Source organism: Saccopteryx bilineata, chromosome 6, assembly GCF_036850765.1.
Source record: "Saccopteryx bilineata isolate mSacBil1 chromosome 6, mSacBil1_pri_phased_curated, whole genome shotgun sequence".
Classification (NCBI taxonomy): Eukaryota; Metazoa; Chordata; class Mammalia; order Chiroptera; family Emballonuridae; genus Saccopteryx; species Saccopteryx bilineata.
Genome location: NC_089495.1, coordinates 197752069 through 197772303, shown reverse-complemented (window position 1 = coordinate 197772303; position 20235 = coordinate 197752069). Strand labels below are relative to the sequence as shown.

Below are 20235 nucleotides of genomic sequence, written 5' to 3'. Positions count from 1 at the left end.
AGACAGACTCCTGCATGTGCCCCAGGATCCACTCTGGGGCCCTTGCTCTGGCAGCAACTGAGCTATTTTAGCGCTTGAGGTGAGGCCATGGAGCCATCCTCAGTACCTGGGGTCAACTTGCTCCAACTGAGCCATGGCTGCAGGAGGAGAAGGAGCAGGAGGGAAGGAAGGAGGGAAGGAGGAGGGGAAAGAGAGAAAGAGAGAGAGAGAGAGACAGAAAAGCAGGTGGTTGCTTCTCCCCTGTGCCCTGAAAGGAAATGAACTTGGGACTTCCACATGCTGGGCTGATGCTCTACCACTGAGCCAACTAGCCAGGGCCCATAACCCATCCTTGGTTTGCAAGTTTCATCTTGAATCTGAGGATTCTAACTTAAAACCTTTTACCAAGTTCTTTTCTTTGACTTGTTTCTTCTGCAGACAGCTGTTCTGCTCGTTCCTCTTTTTCCTCTTCTTTGCTCTTTATTCTCCTTCATGGTCTTGTGACCTTAGGACTGTTCTTATTTAAAATGAATGAGGCTGACCACGCAGGTGGCTGGTGAGGCTGTCTGCTGTCTAATAAGTCGCTTTCTCCAACAAGCTGCACCCCTGAATGGGAGGGCTGGCCTGGGACTGTTCATAAACAGGTGGCTGCCCTTCTCGCCCCTCTTCAGGGTATGGGCAGGGTATGGGCAGGAAAAGGAAGAGAAGCTAGTGCCCCTCGCTCCCTTCTCATGGATGTGTCTCCACTTGGAGCCCTGAACCCTGCCCCAGAGCAAACAGTTCAGTATCTCTAGATTAACTGCCTGACTCCAGCCTGGAGCCGACAAGCCCCACAGCCACTCTGCAGATAGTCCCTTAATCAGCCGCCTGCACTTCCTGTCCCCCTCGCAGCCTTTCCAAGCCGCCAGGTCCACTATGAGGAGGAAACACTTCTGCCTTTGCTACAAACACTGCTCCTGCACATGCTCCCAGCTGGGGTGCCCTCCAGAGCATTTATCCATCCGTATGACACCACTGGCCTTCCTCATCCAGAAATCCCTAACACTGCTCATCTTTGAAGAATGTATTCCCTCTGTTCTTCCAGTCATTTCAGTAAGATATGGCAAAGGAAAAATAAAAGTATGCTCAGTCTATCATCTTAACACTGAAAACGCCCCTTAAAGAACAGTTATTTAAGTGCATTTTGGTCTTTTGCTTTGTCTTTCCTCATGTATTAATTCCTTAATACCTGGCTCAATACTCAGCTCTTCCAAGGGACTCCCTGGACCAAAACTGAAACACTCCTAATCCTCTAAATCCTTTCAGCTGTTCTGTACACAGTTACACTAGGTTCTTCCGTTTGCTTGTATTTTTGCCTGTTTTTTTATTTGAATACCTGCTAGGCTGTTCTTCTAACTCCTGACAGCCTCTGAGGGAAAGAGCCCATAGATGATCCTTCTGTGACACCTTCCTTCCTTGCCTCCCCTCCCAACAAAAGTACTCCTAAGCCAAGCAAAGCACACAGGAAGCTCTGACTATATGCTGGGTAAACAAGTCACACAGCATTACTTAGTAACTGTTTCCTCACAGAGTGGGTGCAAGTCCACCATACACCAGCCCCTAATTAGAAAGCCCTGGAGATGACAGGGTAAGCACTCCAGGTGCTCTTAGAAAACTAGGAATGGAAACTTGGTCGAGGCTTCAGAGGTGGGTCTCTGTTCTTATCATTTAGATCCCTTCCCTACTTAAGCCCAGCAGATTCAAAGTCAGGGTCTCTACTCATTGTCTTCTTTCTTCTAATAAGTGATTAGAATGTAAGAACAAGTCTTCTGAAAGAAAGAATCTCCACCCATAGATAGCAGGTTAAGACAGTGGTAGTCAACCTGGTCCCTACCGCCCACTAGTGGGTGTTCCAGCTTTCATGGTGGGCAGTAGCGGAGCAACCAAAGTATAAATAAAAAGATAGATTTAACTATAGTAAGTTGTTTTATAAAGATTTATTCTGCCAAACGTAGTGAAAATCCGACATAAAGTACTTGGTAAGTAATTATTGTTACGTGCTTTAACTTGCTGTACCTCTGCTTTATAAATTTTATAAAGTAAAGTTACTTCCCTACTTTATAAATCACCATTACTGTGGAACCGGTGGGCAGTTAGAAAATTTTACTACTAACAGAGATACTAAAGTGGGCGGTAGGTATAAAAAGGTTGACTACCCCTGGGTTAAGGGATCAGTCCCACAAGACGGCTTGCGCCAACCCCACTTTAAATGCCAGTCACAAGCCCAGGTTGTCACCATGTCTCTCACCAACCAGCTATAAATGAGAGGCTCCAATGACATCCTCCTTGGGTTCAATTACTTTGCAAGAGCGGCCCTCAGAACTCAGGGAAACACATTTATCAGTTTGTTAAAGGCTATGGTGCAGGATATAGGGGAGCAATGCATAGGGGAAGGTCTGGGAGAGTCCCGAACACGGGAGCTTCTGTCCCTGTGGAGCTGGGGTGCATCGCCCTCTCGGCGTGTGAATGTGTTCACCAACTGGAAAGCTCTCCAAACCCCCTACTATCGGGATCTTACTGAGGCTTCCTCACACAGGCATGATCAATTAACTGTGTATTTCTGGCCCTTCCTCCTCGCTGAAGGATGAGGGGCAGGACTGAGAATCCCAAGCTTCCCACCATGGTGACAAGTCCCCACGCCGGAGCCCACCCAGAATCGCCTCATTAGAACAAAAGATGCTCCTAGTGCTCCTATCACTTCGGAAATTACAATGGTTTCAGAAGCCTTACATGTAAGCGACAGGGTCAAATACAAGTACCAGAATAACAGATGTTCCCAGTATTCTCATCACTCAGGAATCTACAAGGGTTTCAGGAACTTTGTGCTGGCAACTGGGGCAAAGACCAATACATATACTGTATTTCTTAGTGATTCACAGTGTTAATCACACCATTCACTTCTCCCCCTTTTCGGTTTTTAATTCCTAGAAGATGTTCAATATGAAAAATAAATATTCTCCATACTTCCAGTGATCTTTCATCTGCTTCTCTGACTGCACGTTCCTGGGCTCCACCTCGACCTAATGGGCACGAGGTCAGGGTACCTCCTTTTCTAACAAGCTGTCCAGGTGATTTCTTAGGCACAGCAAGTGCGGGAACTAGAGATCCAGGTAGACAGGCCTCCACTTGGGCCAGCATACTAATTTTTTTTCCCATTGGTTTGAAAAAGAGGGAGAGGGGAAGAGAGAGGGGTTGAGGGAAGGGAGATAGAGAGGAGCATCAACTTGTTGTTCTCCTTAGTTGCTCCACTTAGTTGTGCACTCATTGATTGCTTCTCATATGTGCCCTGACTGGGGAATGTACCCATGACCTTGGCATGCCTGGGTGACATTCTATCGACTGAACCACCTGACCAGGGCCTGACTAACTTCCTGACTTTCGAGAGAGAATATAAGCCATTCTGCCATTTGTGAAAATTCTAATGCTTATGCTTTGCCCTCAATCAACAACATGAACACCAATATTCAAGACCACAGCTTCTAAAAGCAACCTCCAGCTCAGGGCAACGCTCAGCTCCCAGCTCCAGAGAGTACAACCTAGAGGGCTCCCCTACTCCTCAGGACTCCCAGGTAGAGTGAAGAGCACCGAATGGCTTCGCGCACACAAGAATGGGCCGTCTTTCCTGCTCAGAGTCGTGCCTGGATGCAGAGAAGCTGACTTTTACTAAAGGCTATTTCAAGAAAGAGAAATATGCAATTCACAGACACACAGAAGCACTTGATCCAAAAACTCTCGTTGAGGACAATATCCATTACATTATGTAATGTTCCCCATCAAGAGAAACTTTTTTCTCAACCTGTAAAAATCTGGCTTCCCTGAGGAATTGGTGGGGTGCTTTTCTAATACCAAAGCCCTGATCATATTACCTGACCCCAAAGATCTGACACCTGCCTACCTTTCTGACCGCCACCCCCGCCACTGCAGCTATACAGGCATGTGGCCCAAACATGCCTAGGTCTCTGTGTGTGTGTGTGTATGTACACACACGTGTATACCTTTGTATGTCTTCTTATCGCAAGTGGCCCCATCCTCTTTGGGTAGAGGTAAAAAACCATAAAAGCAAATCAGCTAAGTGAACTTGACGTTCCCGAGTCAGGGATGTGACCGAGAGCCCGTCTGTGCTTCTTGGAGGGGCTTCCTTACCTGAGTTTAATACAACAAAGGAGTGAAATGAACTCACGCTCCAAAATAATTAGAAAGAAAAGGAAGAGAGGGTGGTTTTTAAAAGAGGATTCTCCCACTTGGGCATTTTGAACTTTTCCCTCTAAGTAATAAGTAAGTATTTATCACTATTAATATCATTCCTGAAAAAGAAAATGTGCTAGACTCCAACTATCACCTGTTTAATGTTCACTTATCTAGCTGCTGCCTCAAACACAAAGAGAACACACTCAGGAAAAAGCAGAAGCCACCTGAGTCCTTAGGAGAACAGCTACTGTAGAGTGCACAAACAGAAACTGCACGGAAGAGGGGCTGTTTCCCATAGACGATAAAGTGGTCTCTCTGACCCTGGACCCTCCCGCCATCTCCCCAGCGAGCACTGAGCCATGGGAGAGAGCAGCAGGATTTGCAGGAGCCTGGAGTCAAATCCGGATGGTACAGTTCATTAGCTTTGTGCCTTGCACAAGTCACTTTAAAGATTTTTGTTTCTTTATTTATAAAATGGAGACAACAACAGAAGTTACTATATGGTGTCCTATATGGGTCCTATTTTCAGGGAGAAGAGCTCTATCCATTTGTTTTAAGAAAACAAATTGTATATCATAGTAAAATTATATTTATAATATATAAATATATATTATATACATAAATTAAAATTTATATTATATGTAAATTAAATATATTTATATAGAATAAATTGTATGCCCACGTATCTAATAACCTGACAAACCTCTTTGGTGACTGACTCCCAGGGTCATAAAAAACAAAGAGCATGGTGGTCCTGACCTCAGGCACTTCAGCTCTGTTGAGGAGAGATCCTGCCTGTCTATGATTGAGAGGTGGCCACTGCAGAGGAACATGTACAGGACTGGGAATCCGGGGCTCTGGGTTCACAGCACACTCCTGTAAGCAAGTCGCTGCTCCGTGGGCCTCTGCTTCCCTGGCTGCAGTACAGGGTGGGACGAGGTCCCCTTCAGTCTTCCCAGGTGCGAACGTCTCCACCTGACAATGCGGTGAGGTTCCAAGGGCTATGGAAGTTCAGAAGAGGTGAACGAGCACACTGGTCTGGGGGACTCTGTGGAGGAACTGGGACTTGCACCAAGACTGAAAGAATGGTGGCCCTGGCCGGTGGCTCAGTGGATAGAGCGTCAGCCCAGCATTTGGACATCCCGGACTGAATTCTCAGTCAGGGCACACAGAAGTGGCCACCTGTTTCTCTCCCCTTCTTTCTCCTCCTTCTCTCCCTCTTTCCCTCACGTAGCCAGTGGCTCCGCTGATTTGAGAGTTGTCCCAGGCCCTGAGGGAACGCATCAGCCTTGGTGCTAAAAGTAGCTAGGTACTTGAGCATTGGCACCAGGTGGGGTTGCCGGGTGGATCCTGGTAGGGGCACATGTGGGAGTCTGCCTATCTCCTCTCCTCTCTTCTTAAAAAAAGGGAAAAAAAGAAACGGAGGGGACTCGGTGTGCTGGGAGAAGGACGAGGGGCATCATGTGAGACAAAGAGCACGAGCAATCAGAAGGAGAAATGAAAGTACCTTTAAGGACTAGTGAGACCAACCTAGCTAGCGAGGTCTGTGGTCAGAGGCAGAGAGGCAGGGAGCAGTCAGACCCCAAGGGTTTAAATATCAGAGAAAGGAGTTGGCGTCTGTCCTGGCGGTAGTAGGAATAGCCAGAAGTTTCTAAGCAGGCACAGACTGTTAGAGGGAATCCCATTTCCCCATAACCATGTTTTTATGGGAAAAATCATGTTTTATTTCCAAGCAGAGAACAACATTGGAAACATACTTTCAGCTCTTGTTCAAACCTCTCTCACTCCTCTGACTAGGGACCTGCTGGACTGGTGAGACCAGAAAAAGGAGTGGAGCACACCTGGCCAAGCGTCCTCTCTACTCAGGGACACACCACAGTGCTGGGGGGTAAACTCCCGATTCTGGCCACAAGCCAATGGGAAGGTCTTCAGTGCAGTTTACCAATAATAAAGCTGCTAATTGCATCTCCATCTCTGCTGACTACTTCCCAACTGGTGTGAATGAAGAGGGGGGGGATAGGAAGTTTGGTTTACACCACCAACTACAAACATGAATAAGATAACAGCAGTGCTTCAGAGATTATTAGCCAGGGGACAGCCAGCAAGATGACTGAAGAAGGCTGGAAGCCCTTACAACAATAATCCAAGCATTCAGTGAACCATTTGTAAATCATCAAGTATTACCTGGGGCTAATCAATAACTGCTCACAGCAAAACATGGACTTGAGCCAATCTATAGGAGAATAAATCAAAGAGCTCAAAAAACTGAGACTTAATTACCAACATATATATATATATATAATTTTTTTTTTTCCCTTGAAGTTGGAAACGGGGAGGCAGTCAGACAGACTCCCGCATGAGCCCGACCTGGATCCACCCGGCATGCCCACCAGGGGGCGATGCTCTGCCCATCTAGGGTATTGCTCTGTTGCAACCAGAGCCATTCTAGTGCCTAAGGCAGAGGCCATGGAGCCATCCTCAGTGCCTGGGCCAACTTTTGCTCCAATGGAGCCTCAGCTGCAGGAGGGGAAGAGAGAGACAGAGAGGAAGGAGAGGGGGAGGGGTGGAGAAGCAGATGGGCGCTTCTCCTGTGTGGCCTGGCCGGGAATCAAACCCCGGACTCCTGCACGCCAGGCCAATGCTCTACCACTGAGCCACCAGCCAAGGCCTACCAACATATATTTTTATCAATTAATGTTATCCTGTCATAACTAAAATTGCTTCTGCTGACCAGCAGGGTCATTAATTAAAGGAACCAAAGCAATTTTATAAATACATAAAGGACAAGAAATGAAAGGCTCACCACCAGAATTCCATTTGGGCTACATAGAAGAATTCTATAATGTTACAAGTCACTCTTCCACAGACCACAAATCAAGACAAAGAAAGCCTCATGTAACTTGCCCACATTTCTAAAGGAATAACTAGCCATATGTATCCATCAGAATCCTCTTAAAGGGTGTCGGATGTCTTCTGAATTTCTAAACCTGAAGAAGTTTTCTGTTTTCTAAGTTAGCAGCCACTGAAAACACTACCAAGCACTTCTCCAACTCATTTATATTTTATACAGATTAAATCAGATCAAAATCAGGTTCCTTCAATATTGCTACACATACATTTTGACACCCAACCTTGTTTTGGGGAATGCCTCCATCACCTTGTTTCATGTTTCACACTAAGTAAATGTCGAGTTCTTTTTAGAAAGAGAAGAAAATTGTAAGCACCAGCGACCAGTGGCTAAAGGGAGCTCAGACACCTATAGTCTTCTTACACACAAACCAACCCCTTTATTACAGCTTTGGAACTCTCCTCCGATTACTCGAATTCTAAAACATTATCCCCAAGGATTCCTCTCTGTTCTCTGTAATAACCAAAATAAGTCACTCCACTAGCTCATGTCTGATTCTCCTTTTCACACCTGCTATTACCCTATGAACGACTTCAGCTCCTCCAAAGTAATTTGAAGAGGAAAGTTACTGGCAGAAGACAGAAACTCGCTCTTCTACCCCTACACACACCAGAGACCAGAGTATACTCAGGAAGTTCATTGAGAAACAGGGCCCACAAGTTTCTCATTAGTCAGGATCTTGGTGTCACCTGTCTTTCTTGACCTTCTGTAAGGTATTTTAGGTGCTACATTCCTAGGACCCCACCCAAGCCTCTATGCTAGACAGAAGACAACTCTCCTGCCAGGCAGAAGGGAGTGACTATGATAAGACAGTCGTCACTTGGATCACAAAATCACCCATCTAGTCCCAACCAACTGTCCTGCTGAAAATGAACTGAACCCTGTAGTAAGTTCTGAGTCGCAGCAGACTACACCGACAAGGCTTTTTCCCCTTAAAACTTGCTTCCTCCGTGCCTCACCCCCACAGGTCTGATGGCCTCACTCCTCTATGTTCTCTTAGCATTCACATCCTGCGCTTTTCTGGGTGTCCCTCGTTTACATTCTACCTCTGCACTTAGATTTTAGAAACTTAAATTCCTCTAAAATATAATATATATATATATATCAAGTTATATAATTTTTGTTTTGTATGTCCTCAAAATAGGTTCTGCACAAAGAACTGAGAAACAAGATGTAAAACATTACGTTTGTACACAAAGGACAACGCTGAGTTCCCCAGGGAGAAAGTGCATTTGGGTCCCGGAAGGATCTCAGCCAGCGCCCCGGCTATCACCCACCCCCTGCACGGAACCTGTGCCCGTGGCCTCTGCTCTCCCTCTGCCATCTCTGTGTCGCCTCTGCTCCCACTCACTCACGTCCTGAGCACCCATGGATGTGCCGGGCACCATGTTAACTACTGAACGAGAGAGAAGACCAGGAACGAACAGCCCTGCACTGGAGAGCTCCCAGTCTAGGGAAGCTGGCCAGTGCTTTCCGGTGTAGACTCTGCACACCCCCCGGGCCCCCCGAGCCCCCTGCACCACTGACTCCCAGCCTGGACACCCCCCTCTGCCACTGCACACCCCCGGGCCCCCCGGCCCCTGCACCACTGACTCCTGGCCTGGACACCCCCCTCTGCCACTGCACACCCCCCGGGCCCCGCACCACTGACTCCCAGCCTGGACACCCCCCTCTGCCACTGCACACCCCCCGGGCCCCGCACCACTGACTCCCGGCCTGGACACCCCCTCTGCCACTGCACACCGCTGCTGTTCCAGAACCGCCTTCAACCCGAATCACACCTGTGACCCTGGGCATGATCATTTAGTTCTAATTCAGAAGGAGTGGCAAGAAACTGCAGGGCCAGTACCAGGTTATGTCATTAGGAGGTGAGAAAGTAATTCGTTTTGGCTGAAGGCAGTGAAGTTGCGTGCATGGGCTGGAGGAAGCCCAGAGGCAAACTGCTCTGTGGAGACCGAGCCCAGCGCTCAGAGCGGAGTGGGGAGCAGGGACGCACCTGGCCTTCCTGGACTTCGTCCTGGCGGCTGACTCCGCGCCGCTTCTCTTCTCTTTGGGCTCCTTGGGGCCCGAGGCCTCCCGGGGCTTCCGTGCTTTCTTGACTCCGTCCTTCTGCTTGGGCTCCTTGGGCTCCTTGGGCCTCCTGGGCTCCTTGGCCCTCCGGGGCTCCTTTGGTTCTCTAGGTTCTCGCTTCCTCTTTGGCTTGGGCTCCCTGTCCTTGCTTCCCTTGGCTGCCCCCTCTTGCTCTCCTGGGTCCTTTTTCTTCCTTTTTTTCTTCACGCCAGTTCCGCCTCCTCCACTGTCCTCCATCCCGTTATGAGGCGTCACTTTCCTAGGGAAAAGGGTCTCGGCTTCCTCTTCAGCGGCATACAGGTCCTTCTGGGACAGACAGTGACTGGCAACATCCTCAACCTTCTCTTCCTGATCGGTGCTGTGGTCAAACGGGGAGGGGGATTTGTGGTCAAAATTGACGGAGGCATCAGACATTGGGGAGTGATTCAGAACTTTTAAATGTGACAACTGTAAAAAAAGAAAGAAATAAGAGTATTACTCTTCCCCTGCATGCTTCATGCAAAGAGCGCTGTTGAATTTGAAGGCATGGATTTGTTCAACATGTGCTGAGTTCCTACTGCGTTAGTTCCTCCTGGGCTAGGCCTTGGGAAGATGGTGGCAAACAGGACACACATTATTTGTGTTTTGTCTTTGTCCTGGTGGAGCTATACCGAGTTCTTGTTAGCATACTGTGTAAGAACTTCCTATGTAAAAACCTCAAGGGTTTCTTACATTATGTGCAGGAACCTGAAACACCTTTTAAGTTCCATGTCTAGAACAGGTAACAAAATAGCTTCTCACAAATACTTTTCAATGCCACTAACAGACACAAAACCTTAGGCACACTGTTCTGACCCAGAATTGCATTCATCATGCTAATACAGTACACACAATCTGTTCAAATGTCTTCCCGGATAAAGGCGGAATTACTGGGAGATATGTGGGGTCAAACTCAGAATGCTGCTTTATGGCTCCAAGTCTTTGCTCTCGCGTACGTCAAGCAGCACCAACAGTCAGTGGCTTGATTTTCAACAAGAAAATCTGCACCATTCAAAACTACACACACCTTTTATTTTTAACTAAAAATGGTGTCCTGCTACAGCATCACCTAACTTGTTCACCAGACTCAGCACCAAACTACCCTTGGTCACTTGAGAAAACAACTCCAGTCCCAACCAGATAGCTCAGCTGATTAGAGCACTGTCCCAAAGCACAGCAGCTGCCGATTCCTTCCCAGCTCAGGGCAGAGACAGGAACAGATCGATGTTCCTGTACCCCGCCCCGCCCCCTCGTCCTCTCTCTCACTAAAAATCAATACAAATTTGAAAAAAAAGAAAACTACATATACAGGCGGAAGCGTTACCGTGACGGATGCCATTGGAAAGAATATGTGTGAGAGATGCTGAAGGCCACCCTAAGAGGGAAGTTCCAAAGCTGTTTCTGAGCGCACTTCCCCTTCCCACCAAGGACCGAAGGCTCTGTCTCCCTGGCCGAGCTGGAGCACCATCGCCAGAGTGAAGCCGACCTTCGAGGAGCAGAGCACACCTATCCAGCCCGAGAGAGGCCTTCCCCAGAGGCCCTGGCCCCAGAGCCCCTGCCCCCAGAACCCCCAGCCCCCCCACTCCCAGAGCCCCTGCCCCCAGAGCTCTTCTACAGCCGTGCCGTACCACCACGGAGCTGTTCTGCACAGAGTCAAGCTTCCTTCTTCACAAGGGGGGCTTAGCCACGGGATGTCCCTCAAAAACAAAAACAGCGGCTGCTCCTGAGCACCATCAAATAAAGGTGCAGTCTCCTCATGCTTCCAGGCCTGGTGTGGCAAACTATGGCAGTCATTTCATAACCAAGCTAAGGCTGGCAATAACCTGATAATAACATGGGTGCTAGTTTTACGGAGCAGCACCATCTCCCGGATCAGGAACAAAGAGATTTCAGGAGAGCCTGGGAGGGACGAGCGGGCTTTCCAGGAACCTGGTACAGGGACCTCAGATGGCTCAGGCACAGCACCATATGGGAGTGGCCTGCTCTCCTAACAAGAGGCCTGGCTTGTGCGAAAAGGCACAGACACTGTCCCAGGTGGTGAGGTCTGCCTCCAGCGTTCTGGTTACTCAATCTGTGCTCAGACTTCCCAGCCCCGCCTGGGAGTGACGGAGAGACAAAATTCAGCTGCACATTTCCCCTTCTGTCGCTTCCAGCTCCCCCCACTCGTCCGATACTCCCAAACCTAACATTGAGAGTCCCAGGAGGAAAAAGATGAAAGAAAAGGATTTTTTTTTTCTTTTTGTATTTTTCTGAAGCTGGAAACGGGGAGAGACAGTCAGACAGACTCCCGCATGTGCCCAACGGGGATCCACCCGGCACGCCCACCAGGGGGCGATGCTCTGTCCCTCTGGGTCGTAGCTCTGCTGCGACCAGAGCCACTCTAGCGCCTGGGGCAGAGGCCAAAGAATCATCCCCAGCGCCCGGGCCATCTTTTGCTCCAATGGAGCCTTAGCTGCGGGAGAGGAAGAGAGAGACAGAGAGGAAGGAGGGGGGTGGGGTGGAGGAGCAAATGGGCGCTTCTCCTATGTGCCCTGGCCAGGAATCAAACCCGGGTCCCCCGCACGCCAGGCCGACGCTCTACCGCTGAGCCAACCGGCCAGGGCCTAGGATTTTTTTTTTGGTTTTTTTATCATAACTAAAGTCCAGCCTCATAAAAAAGCCTACAGCCAGAGGAAACAAGAAAAACAAGTCAGCTGGACTACCTCATTGCCGATTTTAGTATTTGAGCAGGCTTAAGGAGGAGCTGAGTAACGTAAAAGGAATTTAAAATGGAATACAAGAAGATGCTTAACATGTTAGTTTTTGTTATGTGTTCTTTACCACAACAATAAGAAAAGAAAATACGATGCAGTAACAGGTGCCCAGTTAAAGCTCAGACCCTGTGAGTGCACACCATCCTGGTATACAAAGTTCTGTGCCAGGACCCTTGGCCCTCAGGAAAGAGGTCTGTGCTTCAGCACGCAGGGGTGAAGGTCAGGGCTCTCCAAGGAAGCTGATGCAGGTGCAGGCAACTGGATGTTCAATCCATAGGAACCGGCAATAACAATAGCAGCAAACATTTACTGGACACATATATGGATTATTATTCAAAGCATGTTTCATGATATCTCTAATCTTCACAACAATCCTATAAGGTTAGTATAAAGATACCATTTTGTATATAGAAAAACGGAAGATTATTCATATCAAATGATGTACCCAAGGCTATAAAGCTAGTGAGTGAGGAGCTTGGTCCTGAATCTGCTGGCTAAAAGCTAATGCTCACTTCACTGAGCACTTTATAGCATCCTATGGAATCACAGTGACTGCTGGGCCACCAGACCAGTACGATCAAACCTGGTTTGAAATGTTATGTGTGATGGCATATACAACCACTTTGGGAAAAGGTCAGGTAGTTCTTTGTAAAACTAAACATATACCTAACTGATGCCCCAGCAAGTGTACTCCCAGGAATCATAGTCAGTCATCTAGTCTACCCCACATTTTATAGACAAGACCATCAGTTCAGAGAGATGAAGCAATCTGTCACAGTTACATTCCTAGAGAGTGGCAGAGCTGGGACATCCCAGAGGGAGAAGGAAAACCCAAGAAATGCAGCATAATTAATCAATGATGAAAAGGAGGATTTTCCACAAAAGGCAGATATTAGTAAGAAAAAAATATAAAATTATAATCTGTTAATACCCACCAGAAATGTTTGTTTATTTACTTATTTGAGAGGAAGGGAGACAGAGACAGACTCCTGCATGCGCCCCAACAGGGATCCTCCCAGCAAGTCCCTTACAGGGGATGCTCTGCCCATCTGGGGTGTTGCTCCATTGCTCAGCAACAGAGCTATTTTAATACCTGAGGCAGTGGCCAAGAGTCATCCTAAGCACTTGGGGTCAACTCACTCCAATCGAGACTGGAGAGTGGGAGGAGCGGTGAGAGAGAGAGAGAAAGAGAGAGAGAGAGAGAGAGAGAAAGAGGAGCAAGAGGTGAGGGTGTGGAGAAGCAGATGGTTGCTTCTCCTCTATGTCCTGACCAGGAATCAAACTTGGGACATCCACACGCCGGGTTGATGCTCTACCACTTGGCTGATGCCAACCAGCCAAGGTCTATTTTTTTTCTTTTTAAGGCACCTTGCTGGGAGTTTGGAAAAGATAACTGCTGAGGATTAAAAAACATAAGACAAAAACTATTTCTTCCATGTGTCTCAAAATAAGCGGGCAGAAAAGGCAAAGAACCTAAATAAAGTCTTTGTTTCAGCTCTACCAAGAAGGGCATTAAATGGCCACACTGAAAATGGGGATTCCGATGTGGCTCCTCACTGCACGCAGGGGGCTAGCACTAGGAGGAGGAGAGCTCAGTTTCAGGCATTTAAGGGTAAGTTAAGTAGAGGTATCCAGTTGGTCTTGGATATACTTTCCATGAGAGAATTCTACAAGGATGAATTCAACTGCTCCAGAGAATAGATAAAGAAAGAAGAGGAAACAGGACCAGAGCCTGAGGACATTAATATATAAGGGTCCCTCTGAGAAAGGGAAACCGACAGAGAAAGTGGGAAAGAGCAGTCAGGTCAGGGTTACAGGTGGGAAAAATGTAAGACAACGTGGTATCCCTGAAGCCTGAAGACAGTGTTTCAAGACGGAATGATCACAGGTGTCAAATGCTGCTGAAAAGCAGGCAAGTTAAGGACTGAAGAGTAATCAACAGATTTGGAAATGTAACTTTTGATACATCTCCCCTCCACGCCAAGACCCTTGAATCTGTCCTTTCCAGTCTCCACCTCTATTTTATTTTTGCATTAAAAGGGGGTGGGGTGGGTACAGTGGTGGTTTATTTTTTTCTCTTATGATGTTTCAAGACTCTTAAATATTTCACTTCTCTAAATCCATAGGCAAAGTCAATCTAAGCTTTGTTAATTCCAGGCAGTAACAAAAACTGAAGGAAGGTAGATTATTAAATTTAGATAGTCTTGGAAGAGTTAGGAGAACAGAGAAAAAATAATATTTAATAAGTGCCTGTGTTATCTTTAGAAACGGTAAGTTTTATTTTCAAACAACTATGGCTTTGGACAAACCAGAACCTTAGTGATTCAGTATCTTTTATCTGCCAAAGTGCAATGTTTGTTTCACCAACCAAGGCCAGGAGAGACCTCTTCTAGAAATTTTTTGTGCTATCTTCTAAGCGAAATAGATGCTCAACACATACAGTAGTGACAGAGTGAAGATTATTTTCCTACCTCTTCATTCCTGGCCCACCTGTCATTTTACTGTCGTCTTGGGCTTCTGAAGATTCTGAGCCCAGAACTGCCCAGACTGCTTTGGTCAGGACAGCAACGCTATTCACAATTTTTCTCTCCTAGCTACTGCAAGTCGACTTTAACTCCTGGCCATAGCTCCAAGTTCTAATTGTACTTATATAAGTGACTTCTATTGCATTCATGCTTATTACCTCTCCTCTACATTGTGCACGTGACCCAAAACCCACCTACCCCTTAGGATCACAAGTGCCTGCAGACCATAACACCGATCACATATCACATAAAATCATCATATTTATACTTCTCTCAGTACCAAACAAGGAGCTGGGATAAATAAAAATCAGCATTTCCACATTACAGATTTGTTCTATCACTAACATCAGGATTTGTCCAACACAAAGAAGTTATTTTTAGTTATACTATATATCTGTACTGCTACAGGTTTTCAAATGATTACAGTTCACATTTTATTTCTTTAGCTAATTTTTTTCTGCCTGATACTACTTGGTCATCTTAGGTATTAAAATATACATTTCTTCAAAGCAGTTTCTTTTTTAATATACATAGATAAAAGACTATAGCCAGTGATTCATTTTTTAATGTTTTATTAAGTCTATTTTTTCTCACAATCCTTCCTCAAGCAATACAAAACCAATCTTTACCCACTGCTCTTGGCACAGTCACATTACTCTTGTTAGGCTGTTTCTAGTAACTAAGAAGCATGGTTACTTCTTACTGAGTTTTGATTAACTTGTAAAATTTGTCATCTTAGTTTAATTTACCTTGATAACATTTTGGACAAGGAAATGATGAGTTTTCAAGATCAGAATATATTTAAATGTTATTTTCTCCAAAGAAGAGGAAAGGAAATTGACAGTGATGAGTCAAGAGTGGGCATTTTGTTCGCTGCTACTTCTAATACCTTAGAATTGTGGTAAGAGAGGACCAAGTTTGACGGTTAATTTTATTGTTATACTGAAAGATCTCCTTGCAATGACACACTGGATGACAAGTATGTTGATGAATTGCCTTATTTAATCTTTATCAATACCTTATGAGGCATGTATGACTGCTCCCAATTGAGTGATTAAAAAAATGAGGCTAAACTTGTCCAAAGTTACAAAGTGACAGAGTTAGAATTTCAATCCTGTTCTACTGGAATCAAAGCCCAAGTTCACCCCAGAAGAGGGGCCTCCTCTCTGTCAGGCAGTGAGCTCTCTACACACACGCTCAGTCCTGAAGTCTGTGGATTGCTTTAGCATGACTGTAATTTTCTATTGTCATGCTCTGCAATCTCTGGAGTTCAGTCATCAGTATGGCCTGTCACCTGTGCTACAGGAGAAACAGGATCAATCCCCCTGAAAATGTCTCCACTTGACTTGCTCTTCTATCACAGCTAATATATTAACTTTTAAACAAAAATCCTGCCCTGTTCATCAACCGAAAAGCCCTCTAACTGAGGCTACTTAATAGCTGGCTGACATACAAAAGGTCTTACTATGAACCAGTAAAATCTCAAAAGAAAGAAATTCTAATTCATTTTGGTAATTTTGGTAAATATTGTTTCTATTGAAATAAATGTTTACCTTGAAAAATGTCATAAAAACTAAATGTGCTGATTGTTTTGAGCATTTGGGGTTCCCCTCAGTAATGTGTTATTTTTAACAACAGCATGATATAACACTAAGTGGATATGCTATGATTTAGATAGTCCCCTTTTTGATGGACATGTGATTCTTTTCCAGTTTAACTCTCTTGGAGATCAGCACGAAATTTCGGGTGGAACAGCACCAGTCTGTGACCGGCAGTTCAAAACCACTTCTCTATAGTGTTTTGTCGACCAGCTAATACCTCCATAGGGCTGGACAGAAAGAAATCAGTGTATAGAAAGTGTTTAATCACTGCTCTTCCTGTTAAGAATTGGCAGCAGATCAGTCAATTAATTTTCCAGAATAGGATGTTTTGGTTTCACAAGGACCTATCCACTGGGGACAGACCAGAGGGCAGTCCTTGTAATCAAATCCCTTACGCTGCCCTTTATCTAACTGGTCAGTGCTCCCTAGGAGCAGAGTGGAGAGGCAAGTTGGCTGGTCCCATCCAACATATTTGTACAGGGGGCCAGTGAAGGGCAGGAATTCAGATCCCCTGGGTTACCAGGTTGTCATCCTATTCCAGAAAAGGAAAACCAGCCCAGACATGGCCCGTTTCCAAGAGACAGAGGCAGGAGCCCCAGTGAGGCAGGTGAGCCACACTGGTTGGGGTCTCTGGAGCACAAATATCAACTAAGGAAAAGGATCCTGGCAGGATGGGTCACAGAGCCAAATGTTTTTATTAACTTGCTTATCTTCTGCAGAAACCAAATACCAAATAGTTATCGTTTACATCCTTTCAATTAGTGCACTGTTTTCTCTAGGAGGAAACATCCACAGATCATCATAACTAGGAATTTTAAGAATGAGAATCCTTTTTCGAATAAATTTCTGATTTACAGTTTCATTACAGGTATTCTTATATAGAGCCAGCCTGAACACAAGTAAAAATCTGTATACTAAGTAATTCAGAGCCGAGCTCTTAGTCACCACGTGCAGAATTGGAAACAGGCAGCAGGGTAACTACCAGAGGCTAAAAGATGAGCCCCAAACTGCCAGCTCTCTCGTTAGGAAAGCATCCGTGTATGCTGAACGTGTTCTCGTAAAAGATACATGAGACCACTTACCTGCTTCTCTTTCTTCTGTATTTTCATTATCATCTATTGAAGGAAGACACTTATTTCTGTAAAACATAAAAAAAAAAAAGCAAAGATTCTGGTAAAATCCAAAATAAAACATTTCCGATTATCTCCGAATTAACTGTGACATGAGAAAAGCACAGAGTAAAGGATTACTTCTACAGAACATTTCTAATCAGTAGTCTTTTAGCCCAACACCCCCAGAGCCACAAGGATTGCTCTGACCCTACCCAACCCTACCCCACACCCTTACGATTGCTCCAGAGGGGGTGGGGTAAAAAAGATACTGTTTTTGTAGACGAGTTATAAAAGATGCTGGCATATTAAATTACAAAGGAAACCAGAATAGGAAGCAAAGAATGACGGCATGACTACACTCAGAGGAGCGGAGGAGAGGGGATAGAAATACAAATACACACAATAGAAAAAAGAACTAAAAGAGTTAAAATCAGTTCTTTTGAAAAAGTCAGAGAGGCGTTGGTGTAAAATACAACAGGTCACGCTTGCATTTCCTCATATGCTTTCCTTTATTATTTGTTTAAAATCATGATCATATATTACTTGATAAAATAAATTCCATGACAGTATTTCATGTGACTTTTTAAATGACTGATTTTTATGCTACCCAGGACTTAAGCCCCCATTTCCAACCACAATGCTCTTGATGACATTGTCCTTTTCCTCATGAATGACTTTGGAGCACCATAACACTGAGACCCTGTCGGCTTCAGAGGTCTTACAAGTACACTGGGCATCCGAGGAACAGAAAGAACCCTAGTCTAGGACACCTGGAGTTTGTAGCTGCATGAATAACTAACTAGTAGTACTGCCTTCGATCTGAAATTCTCACCTTCCTCATACACAAACAATGGAGGGATCACAGAATCTCAGCTGCCTGTTCTAGCCCAGACATACACACTGCCTCCCATTTATTGTTTACTGTGATTTCCTAGACATCCCACAGAGCTACAGAACACCACACCCTCAGAAGACCATCACAGAGGCACGTAATTACAGTACGGCATAATGATTTCTCATGTCCAAATGATGTGCTATGTAGGCAATTAAGTAGAACTTTTAGGATTAAAGTGAGATGGTCCCATTTTCTGTGTTCACCGTGTGTTTGATGCAAGCTAAGAAAAATGAAGGACTTGTGATTCCAATCATCCTTGGGGTCACAATTACTGTTTATTAGTCTAATGTCTGTCAATTTAGATTTTTCCCCCTCTAAGAGTCAGAGGCATTTCCTATTAAAATGACCCTAAAATGCTGCAAGAATATTGCTACTTAAAAAGAGCAGCACAACCAAAGAGGTAATAACAAGCTTCAAAATGGGCAGTCAGAGCCTACCTAGACCATGGGGGTTATGGAGAAGGGCATAGAAGAATTTGGAAAAGGAAAGTCAAGTTAGTAAATGATGTTTTTAAGAATCACTGTGGGCCCTGACCAGTTGGCTCAGTGGTAGAGCGCTGGCCCGGCATGTTGATGTTACAGGTTCGGTTCCCAATCAGGGCACACAGGAGAAGCAACCATCTGCCTCTCCACCCTTTTCCCCTCTCCCATCTCTCTCTCTACTCTCTCCCTCCCTGCCCTGCCCTCCCATAGCCATGGCTTGATTGGTTCAAGTGCACTGGCCCAGGACTCTGAGGATGGCTCCTTGGTACCTCTGTGTCAGGCACTAAAAAAGCTCAGTTGCCAGCATGGCCCCAGATGGGCACAGCATCAACCCCAGACGGGGTTGCTGGGTGGATCCTGGTCAGGGTACATGCAGGAATCTGTCTTTCTATCTCCCCTCGTCTCACTTAGAAAAGAAGAGAAAAAAGATAAAGAATCACTATGAGGATTAGCAATTGTTGAAACAGTTATTCACCTCAAGAAAACTAAATTCCAGACAAATGGTAAGTGCTCTGAATCAGGGCAGGTAAATAAATTTTACCCCCTATCTTTACAACAGTGAAGTGAGTTCTAGGTAAATTATGTTAGTACAAATTTATCTCCTTTATTTCTCAACTTTAAATTATTATACCCCAGAAAACCAACATTCTCAACACTTCCAAACTGTCCCAATTCCAAAATGAAGATGTCTGAAAAATAATCCAGCTAATAAAAAGGGATATATATTATCAGCAATCAGACATATGTACTCAAATAAAATTCTGCCCAACAAAATAAAATCATTTTAAAAAATAATTTTTAAATGCTAATTACTTTTTAATATAAGAAATAACAAGTATAATGCAGTAGAGACATCAAAAAAAAAATTTCCAATGATGCACCACAAACTAATACGCAGGGCCACCACACTGCCAGAAACGTGGAGAAACCAGGTCCCCCGTATCACTGCTAATGGCACTCTTAACTCTTTCAAGCTTTCTGAAGAGCACTCAGGCCCTGTGCCGCGACATCGGTACATTGTTGCATCGTCTTCTCTGCCAATTCCACAAGCCAGGAGGAAATAAACCTGCACCTTAAAAGGAGCTCAGGGATGAGGCAGGCAAAGTGGGAAAATGCCTGTAACAGCAGAGCTCAGGCACTGGAGACGGTCACGGAGGTCACACAGGCACAGGGATCACGCAGGCCCACCTCTCCTTGGGCCTGTGTCATCACAGGGCCCGAGACGATCGGAGAAGGCAGATAGATGAACACAGGCTGGGAAAGACTGGGGAAAAGGTGGGGCCCACTCACGTGTGGCTTGAATTTGATTACTCAGCAGAGAGACCGCCTGGAGGAAGAGATGGGTGAAACCAAATATTCCTCCCTCCAATTTGCTCACATTCAAGATATTGCCACCTGCATCTTCAGCAGTATTCGTGCAGTACAGATAAGCCCATCACACACTGTGAGGTGTGTGTCTGTGCCTGTGCGTGTGAATTTCAATGGTGGGAGTGACGCTACTATAAGAATAACTAACTGCTCTAGCTGACTGAAAACAGTATCTGGCGAACCACATGTTATTACTGTGAAATTGTGTATAGCACCCAGATGGACTGTCACACACCAGCATGCTGCCACTCTGCAGGATAACAGATGTCATCGACCACATCAATAGGTGTTCAGCAA

At 45.5% G+C, this 20235-nt stretch overlaps 1 protein-coding gene across 7 annotated transcripts in view; it reads right to left on the bottom strand.

The window, feature by feature from the left end:
* CHD6 (chromodomain helicase DNA binding protein 6) overlaps positions 1-20235 on the bottom strand; it is a 176222-nt gene that overhangs the window by 102709 nt on the left and 53278 nt on the right. For 6 of the 7 annotated variants that reach the window (XM_066236939.1, XM_066236944.1, XM_066236940.1 and 3 more), the window contains 2 exons: positions 17164-17219; positions 9111-9631 (listed from right to left, as the gene is read on the bottom strand). In XM_066236939.1, coding sequence (XP_066093036.1) covers positions 9111-9631; positions 17164-17196 — 554 coding nt within the window. In that variant the 5' untranslated portion in view covers positions 17197-17219. Of the gene's footprint in view, positions 1-9110; positions 9632-17163; positions 17220-18839; positions 18977-20235 lie in introns of all 7 variants that reach the window. The other variant, XM_066236943.1, reaches the window with a different exon arrangement.